At 55.4% G+C, this 9,255-nt stretch overlaps 1 protein-coding gene across 1 annotated transcript; it reads right to left on the bottom strand.

Moving 5' to 3' along the window:
• Positions 1-6,167: 6,167 nt before the first annotated feature.
• LOC110482839 (olfactory receptor 14J1-like) lies at positions 6,168-7,170 on the bottom strand. The gene has a single exon (XM_077788751.1). It carries the CDS (start codon positions 7,077-7,079, stop codon positions 6,168-6,170), a length of 912 nt encoding a protein of 303 aa, XP_077644877.1. The 5' UTR covers positions 7,080-7,170.
• Between the last annotated feature and the right edge of the window lie 2,085 nt (positions 7,171-9,255).

The raw sequence follows: 9,255 nt of genomic DNA, 5'->3' as shown, positions 1-9,255 counted from the left end.
GGGGCCCATTGGAATCCTGGAGGCCATTCTGACACTTTGAGGCTTCGTTGAATCAAGGGGCTCTGCAGGGCCCCATGGAGCCAAGGAGACCCTTCTGACACTGTGAGTGCCCATGGAACCAAGGGTCCATTGTGATCCTGTGGCACCAAGGAGACCTTGTGACCCTGCAAGGCCTCATGGAAGCAAGGGACCATTGTGACACTATGGAGCCCCATGGAAACAAGAGGCCAGCGTGACACATCTGGGCCTCATGGAACCAAGGATCCAGTATGACACCACCAGGGTGACACTGCAGGGCCCCATGGAAACAAGGGGCCAGTGTGACCCTGCAGGGCCCCATGGATCCAAGGGAACAGGTCACAGGTCTGGTTGGCTTGGCCTGACAGGTCCAACTGCCCTTGGCATGTCGAGGCTTTCTTCTCATGTACCCCTGAAACAGAGCCCTGGGGCTCTGGGCTTTCCTTCAAATGGAAAGGAACTGCCCTTCTCAATCAAGCATCCATGGCCAAAATGGAATTCCCCCTCAAAATTCCCAATATCCTGGGATTGCTACCAAACAAAAGCTGCCAATACCAACAAGTCTGTTTGACCTTGTCTTCCTGAGAGCTGGCTCTCACCTGCCTTCAAACACTGAGGCTCTGTGCTTTTCTTCCTGTGGAAAAGAACCGTCCCTCCTGCACAGGCAACCATGGCCAAAACTGACACTTTTCCTCCAAAATTCCCTATGTGCAAGGGTTTCTTCCAGACAGAACCTGCCAGAACAGACTGCTCTGGCTTGCCTTGGCCTCTGCTGGTCTCCCTGTTCTGCCCTGCAACACTGGGGCTATGCCCTTTCCTTCCTATGAAAACAACCGTTCTTCTTCATCCTTCATCCATCTCCTTCTTTTGGCCAGGTGTCCATGGCCGAAATTGGGATTCCACCTCCAGAAGCCCTATAGTCAAAGATTGCTCCTGCACAAAAGCTGCCATTACAGACAGGTCTGGCTGGCCTTGGCCTCCTTAGGGGGGCTCTCACCTGCCTTCCAAACACAGAGGATCCATGCTTCCCTTCCTATGGAAAAGAACTGGCCTTCTCCTTCAGGCACAAATGGCTGAAATTGGGATTCAACATTCGCAATTCCAAATATCCAAGGACTGGTCACAGACAAACCTGCCAGGACAGACAGGTCTGTATGGCCTTGGCCTCCAGTGACTGCAGAGTTCATCAGATCCTGAAACACAGGGGGTCTGTGGTTTCCTTTCTGTGAGACCATTGTGACACTGAGGGGCCTTGTGGAACCCAAGGGCCATTGTCACCCTGGGGGCCTCATGGAAGGAAGGGGCCACACTTCAGAAGCAAGCAGAACATTGGGACACTGCAGAGCGCCATGAAACCAAGGGAACATGGAACAGGTCTGGCTGGCTTGGCCTCCCAGGGGCCACTTGACAGGTCCAGCTGATCTTGGAATGTTGAGGGCTGCCTCTCATCAGCCCCTGGAGAACTGGGGCTCTGTGCTTTCCTTCCTATAGAAAAATGCCATCCATCTTTCCAGGTGCCCACGGCCAAAATGGATACTCCTCCTGAAAAATTCCCTATATGCAAGGGTAATCCCACCCAAAATCTGCCAGGACAGACAGCTCTGGCTGGTCTTGGCCTCTGGTGGTCACCTCTCATCTCAGGGAAGTCTTGAGGAAAATATTTGAACAGGTTTGGCAGCTGGAACATCAATGAGTCTCTCATCCTCTGAAAAATTCAGATGCTCTTCTGATAAAATGTGTATTTTTTTTCTCATTGTGCATTATGCATGAAATATAATTTTCAGTTAAAAAATATTATTCTTATCACGCCCCCAGTGTTATCTGGCGCAAAACACCTTGTCTAGTGGATGTAGATCACCTATGTCAGCAAACCCAAGAAAGAGTCCAGCAGGAATTATTTGTCTCTGCTCCCATCTGTCACATCTCCTCTGGAGCTGGAGGTGCAGCCCCAGCACTTGGGAGGGCTCAGGGGTCACAAGCTCAGCCCACACACAGAGAACTTGTGGACCCTGGGGTGCTCTTCCTGCCCCTGCCCGCTGAGCCAGGCTGAGATGGACACTGATGGTTTCTGTGCCAGGCTCTCCCAGCCCAGCCCTGAGCTCTGGGCAGCACCAAGGGCCTCTCCCCAGCACAGCCCAGCCGGCTCTGGCCCCACAGCTCTGCTCAGTCCAGGCTGCTCTGGGCACTGCCCCACGGCCTCAGCCCCTGCCAAGGGCACAGCAGCAGCTGCAGCTCAGCCAGGACTCAGCCCCACCATGGGGGAAGGGGCTTGGCCAAGGCCAAAGGAGCTCCCTGGCTGCCCTGCTCTCCTCTGCCTGAGGTGCTGAGAGCTCTGCAGCCCCTGCTGCCATCCCATCTGCCCAGGCCAGCACAAGAGCCCCGGCCCTGGGGCCCTCCAGAGCTGCTCCTGCTCCAGGCCCAGGGCCCATCCCAGAGCTGGGGCAGCCACAAAGCTGTGCCCATTTCTGCTCATTGCTGCTCTGATGGGGATGCATCCTCAGCCACTTGGAGGTTGCTGATGAATTTTCCTACTCCAGAGGCTTCTTCTTTCTTGAGCTCTTCAGTTCACTAATTCAGTGGGAAAAGCTCATAAACATATGTTCAAAACACCTGAACAAGAAAAACCCCTGGGAATAACTGAAGTTTTCAATTCTTCTGTGGTTAATTAGACAGATTTCACAAGTGTATTTAAAGTGAATATAGTGTAGTGAAAACAATGAGAGAGAAATTTTTTTTCTGTTTTCTTTTCCTGTTTATTGATTATTATCAGCAATGTCCAATTGATATTGGCCCTCAGCACTTTCTAGTGCAGTTTGAACAGATATGAAAATCAAGACCCTTCATGGATGACAATCAAAAACACTTTGTCTCTTCCCTCACCCCACAGTTTCCCTCATCCAAGCCCTGGCCCTCCTATGGATCAGGAATAGTGTGGCCAGCAGGACCAGGGCAGTGATTCTTCCCTGTGCTGGGCACTGGTTGGGCAGCACCTCGAGTGCTGTGTCCAGTTCTGGACCCCCAATTTAGGAAGGACATGGAGGAGCTGGAGCATTTCCAGAGAAGGGCAACAAGGCTGGTGTGAGGTCTGAAGCACAACTCTTGTGAGAAGTGGCTGAGGGAGCTGGGGTTGTTGATCCTGGAAAAGAGGAGTCTCAAGTGAGACCTCATCACTCTCTGCAACTCCCTGACAGGAGGATGCAGCCAAGTGGGAGTCAGGCTCTTTTCCCCATGAACAGTGACAGGACAAGAGGATACAGCCTTCAGCTGCAGCAGGGGACATTTAACCTGGACATCAGTAAATATTCTTCACACAATGGGGGATTTGGTATTGGAATGTGCTGCCTAGGGAGGTGGGTGGAAGTGTTTAAGGAAAGACTGGCTGTGGCACTCAGTGCCATGGTCTGGGTGACAAGATGGTGTTGGGTCCCAGGTTGGACTTGATGTTTTCCAAGGTCTTTTCCAGCCTGGTTGATTCTCTGGTGATTGTGACACTGCAGGGCCCTGGGGAAGAGAGGGGCCATTGTGACACTGCGGGGCCTGGTGGCGCTGAGAGGACCATGGTGACACTGTGTGTGACATGGCACCAAAGAGCCATGGGGCCACTGTGACACTGTGGGGCTGAATGGAAACAAGGAGTGCATTGTGACAGTCTGGCTCCTGGTGGGACCACAGAGGACACTGTGACCCTGCAGGGCCTTGTGGAACCATGCAGAGCTTTGTGACAAGAGCAGGACCTCGTGTCATGATGGGGCCATGGCGACACTGCAGGGCCCAGGGATTCAAGGGACTTTGTGACACCAAGGGGTCCCATGGAACCAAAGGGACATTGTGACACTGGGAGGCTTCATGGAATCATGGAGACCATTGGGACACTCTGGGGCCTCATGGAACCCTAGTGACACCAAGCTGGCTGGGAGTGTTGATCTGCTGGAGGGTAGGAGGGCTCTGCACAGGGCCCTGGACAGGCTGGATCCAGGGCCCAAATCCAACAAGGTGAGGTTTAACAAGTCCAAGTGCCGGGTCCTGCACTTTGGCCAAAACAACCCCTGCAGCGCTACAGGCTGGGGACAGAGGGGCTGGACAGCAGCCAGGCAGAAAGGGACCTGCAGGGACTGATGGACAGCAGGCTGGACATGAGCCAGCAGAGTGCCCAGGTGGCCAAGAAGGCCAATGGCTCCTGGCCTGGGTCAGGAATGGTGTGGCCAGCAGGAGCAGGGCAGTGATTCTTACCCTGTGCTGGGCACTGGTTGGGCAGCGCCTCGAGTGCTGTGTCCAGTTCTGGGCCCTCCAATTTAGGAAGGACATGGAGGGGCTGGAATGTGTCCAAAGAAAGGCAACAAGGTTGGTGAGGGATCTGGAGCACAAGTCCTGTGAGGAGCAGTTGAGGGATCTGGGGTTGTTGATCGTGAAGAAGAGGAGGCTCAGGGGAGACAAGGCAGTGTCAGGACACAGCTTGGACTTTATAATTTCCAAGGTGTTTTCCAACCTTGCTGATTCTGTGATTCTCTGAAACCACCCTTGCAGAAGTTGCAGGAGGAGCCCTGGGCCTCCTCTTCAGAAGCTCCAGCAGCCCAGGTCCCTCAGCTTCTCCTCACAGCCCCAAAGCCCATCCTGTCAGTCCTGCAGAGCCTCTGCAGCTCCTCCTCACTGCCCAGAACAGGGAGCCCCACAGGCAGACACAGCAGCCCAGATGTGCCCCCCTAGCCTGGGGTGCCTCTGGCAAGGGAGGAGCACCAGTCACTGCAGGAGCCTGCAGACAATTCCTGCAGCACTTGTGGGATGATCCTGCTCCCCAAGGGATGTTCCCATGGTGCCAAGTCAGGAACTGCAATGGGGAGTGGGGCCAGAGAGGAAAGGGCAAACAGGGATGGGCTGTGTGCAGGGGAGGGAACAGGGGTGGGCAAGAGGAATAAATCTGGACCAGGAAGAGTAAAGAAAGCAAAAGTGAAGCCAAGGAAATGCTCAGGGCAGTTTGGGGGTGGCTGCCAGGCAGCCCTGGCTCTGAGCAGCAGCGTCTGCAGTGGGACAGGAAACTCCCAGCTGATGGGAACAAACTTTCTGGCTGACTGCAGAGGCCAGGACAAAGCTGAGTGGATTCCCTGGTGTCCCCCAGCCCTTCCTGGCCCCAGGGGATGATGGCATTTGTGCTCCCTCAGGTTCATGTCCCCACAGCCCCAGCATGGGGGTGCTCCCGCCTGCTGTGTGCAATGCAAACAGGGGCTGCTGAGCCAGTGCTGCCGTGTCTGTGCCTGCAAGAATGCGGCACCTCTGCGAGCTGGGGGAGAGGCCAGGGCTGCAGAGGGGGGATGTTGTTGGCAGCTCCATGAGGACGCTCTGGGACGCTGCCCTGGGCTGTGCAGCGCACTGGGGATGGATCAGCCCCTGCTCTGCTGCTCCTTCCCGTCTCCCCCAGGGCCCTTGCAGAGCACCAGCCGTGCTGTTTGCCCCCAGCCTGCCCACGGCCAGCCTGGGGCTGCTCACGGGGGTTTTATGTGCTGAACATTGGCCTGGCCGTGTTCTTGAGAGAGTCTGAGCAAGGAACCTGGAGCCCCCAGGCCCTGGCCTGAGGCGTCAGCGCTGCCCCAGCAGTGCCCATGGCCTGTCCCTGCTGCAGCCCCGGCACTGCCACCCCCAGGACTCTGCCTGGCCCCGAGAGCACTCAGGCCCTGCAGCAACACCAGGGCCACCAGGGCAGCGGGGCAGGGCCACGGGAGCAGCCCTGGCAGCACCAAGTGCTGCTGCTCCTGGGCACAGCTGCTGTGCCAGCCCTGATCTGCCCCAGCTCTGCACACAGACATTGCTGCTGCAGCTCCAGAGAAGGCAACAAAAGGGCATCTCTACAGAAAACTCTGCTGGGAGATCCTTTTGGTCCTTTAAAGCCACCAAGAGTGCAGCCCCTCATTGACACAGTTGGTGGCCACAGGGAATGTAGAGAGAATCAAAATTGGAAATGGCACAAGGAATGGTTTTTCTTTGAGGAAAATATGAAAAAATTAAAAAGAAGGGGAAAAGCAGCTACAAGCACATGAACAAAAATGACCATAAATTACTGCTAAAATGAGTGATTTGGAGAAATTGGCTAGCAGTTTAATATTTCTGAAAGCATCCAGTCATCAGTCTCCTCACTGCAGCCTTGAGCTCCTGGTTCCTCAGGCTATAGATGAGGGGTTCAGGGCTGGAGGCACCACTGAGTACAGAACTGACAGGGCCAGATCCAGGGATGGGGAGGAGATAGCAGGGGGCTTCAGGTAGGCAAACACTGCAGTGCTGATGAACAGAGAGACCACAGCCAGGTGAGGGAGGCAGGTGGAAAAGGCTTTGTGCCGTCCCTGCTCAGAGGGGATCCTCAGCACAGCCCTGAAGATCTGCACATAGGAGAAAACAATAAACACAAAGCAACACAATGATAAACTACCAGTAACCACAAGAACCCAATGTTCCCTGAAATAGGATTTGGAGCAGGAGAGTTTGAGGATCTGTGGGATTTCACAGAAGAACTGGCCCAGAGCATTGCCATGGCACAGGGGCAGGGAAAATGTATTGGCTGTGTTCAGCAGAGCATTGAGAAAGCCACTGGCCCAGGCAGCTGCTGCCATGTGGGCACAAGCTCTGCTGTCCAGGAGGGTCCCGTAGTGCAGGGGTTTGCAGATGGACACGTAGCGGTTGTAGCACATGATGGTCAGGAGATAAAACTCTGTAGTAGCACAAAAGACGAAAAAAAGAATTTGGGTCGCACATCCCGAGTAGGAGATGGTGCTGGTGTCCCAGAGAGAATTGTGCATGGCTTTGGGGACAGTGGTGCAGATGGAGCCCAGGTCGCTGAGGGCCAGGTTGAGCAGGAAGAAGAACATGGGTGTGTGCAGGTGGTGGCCGCAGGCTACGTCACTGATGATGAGGCCCTTGCCCAGGAGGGCAGCCAGGGAGATGCCCAGGAAGAGGCAGAAGTGCAGGAGCTGCAGCTGCCACGTGTCTGCCAGTGCCAGCAGGAGGAAGTGGCTGATGAAGCTGCTGTTGGACATTTGTGGTGCCTTGTCATGTGGATCTGTAATAAAAGTCATCATGGAATAGTTGCGTTTGTAGAGGACTTTAAATATCCCAGCACAGCTTGGGGGCACTTCCACTCACTGCCTGCCCAGGGCTCTGCTGCCTGGAGCTGTCCCTGCCAGCAGCTGCTTCCCTGTGCCCAGGGCTTAGCCCTGCCAGAGCTGCCAGAGCCCAGCCCAGCCCTGGGGGCTCAGCTCTGCCCTGCAGACCCCTCCCATCCCTGGCACAGCCCAAGGTCAGCTCTGGGTCTGCAGGCTCTGATGGCAACATCAGAGCAACCCTGAGCAGGCTGGAAAAGCGACACTGGTGCCGCCTCTAAGGGACCCTGTGCTGATTTCTGTCACTGCCTGCTTTATTCAAATCTGAAAAAAAAACTTTTCTTTTTCTCATTATGAACTGAGAGATGCATATCTATGGGGAATTCCCCATCCAGGCAACAAAGATCAGTACATAAAAAAGCAGAAATTTTGCCTTTATGCAGTTCCTGCCTTGCTGTGATCGCTGTATAATCTATTTGGAAAAGTTCTGGAGTTAAATGCCATGCTGGGAACAGTCCTGAACAATGCAGCATCCTCACCACACAAGGAGAACATTCTAAGACTTACCAGCTATCTCCTTCCACCCAGGTCTCTCCCAGCACTGGGAGCAGCTCCAGGGCCGGCTGAGAGCTGTCCCTGGCAGGCAGCAGAGTCCCTGGCCCAGCACAGCACCCTGGGCTGCAGGACCCTGCTCTGCAGGACAGCCCTGGGCACCCCTGGCTGCTCTGCACAGGAGATGAGCAGAGAATGCACTCACAGGGTCTGTGGGCATTGGGATGTTCCAGCTTTAGGAGATCTCTCCAGGAGCTGCAGCTGCATTGTCCTGCAGCCAGAGGTTCCTGTGCCAAGGGCTGGCAGTGATTCTGCCCCAGGCACTTCTCAGCCCCTTCCCAGCCCTGACTGATTGAAGCTCTCTGTGCCTCTGTGCTGTGCCCGGGCTGGCTGCAGGCAGTGCCCCAGCCCTGCTGGGCTGGGAGAAGAGCTGCTCAGCAAGAGAAATGTGCTTTTGAAGCTCTGCTTGGTTACCAGGATCACCCTCTGTGCCAGGAGCCCGGCCCAGCTCAGCAGCACAGACACAGCACAAGGATTTTAATGAACCTCTCAGGGGCTGCTGTTGTTTTCATTAGTCTCAGTCCCAGAGAGTGTGCTCAAAAAACTTCTCAAGAACTCAAAGTGAGATTGAAACATTGAAGTTTCCTGGATTTTAATGGGTCCCACTGAGGGACACGACTGAGAAAGTGTCCCCAAGTAGAGCATAATGCTGGAGGCAGAGCTGACAGGTGGGGACAAGCAAGGGAAAAGTGTCTCTGGTGCTGAGCAAACCTGGATGTGTTTCAGGAATGCAAAGGGCCCAGGCCTGAGCCCCAGCCCCTGGCAAGGCAGATCCTGTCCCTCCCTCATTGCTCAGGGCTCTTCCCGGGATGGGCACTGGCATGTGGGGATGTGCAGTGCCAAGGGCAGGACCATGGGGCGGCCCCTGCCAGGCTGCTGAGCAGGGACAAGGAGGCACTGAGGCCCCAGGGCTGCAAGCGTCACTTGTCCCCTCGTGGCCTCAGGCCCAGGGCCAGCAGCCATGGCCAAAGGGCTGCACAGGTTGGCTCTGTCAGGGCCTTGCAGCTGCTGCACATGCCTGAGCCCTCTGCAGCCCAGGCTGTCCCACGGTGTCCCTGCCCTGCGCCTCTGTCCCTGCAGGCTGTCGTCACCCCCGGCTGCCCCACCTCGCTGGCCCTTCCTTTGCTGGCAACTCTGCCTCCTGCTGCCCCTGCCTGGCCACACAAAGCCTTGGGCTGCTCCAGGCTCCTGCTGGGGACGTATTGCACCACAGCCCTGCCCTGGGAGGGAAATTCCTTTCTCCTCCTGTGTCCAGTCTGTCCTTCCCCAGCTGCATTTGGGGCATAATTTCTCTCCCTGCCTGATTCCCACTATGGAGAAAAGCTCCACCATTTTGGAATCCACCTTTCAAGCCCTGCCAGGCCACTCCTGATCTGTCCTCAGTCTCTTCACAGCTGAGCCCAGGCACATCAGCCTCCATACATGGGTTATATTCTTGAGGCCTGCAAAACCCAGCTCAGGAGATCTCTGGGCCCTGTCCAAGGTGTTTGCAAAAGAAAACATTCTGCTCATATCACCAGAGGCCAAGGCCAGGCAGAACTGT

The sequence above is a fragment of the Lonchura striata genome, chromosome 28 (assembly GCF_046129695.1).
Source record: "Lonchura striata isolate bLonStr1 chromosome 28, bLonStr1.mat, whole genome shotgun sequence".
NCBI lineage: Eukaryota > Metazoa > Chordata > Aves > Passeriformes > Estrildidae > Lonchura > Lonchura striata.
The sequence above is the reverse complement of the archived record's forward strand: the minus strand, read 5'-3'. Positions and strand labels throughout refer to the sequence as shown.

Bases quoted from the DNA above. Each gene is read 5' to 3' on its own strand.
- LOC110482839 (XM_077788751.1), bottom strand. From the start codon at position 7,079: ATGATGACTTTTATTACAGATCCACATGACAAGGCACCACAAATGTCC.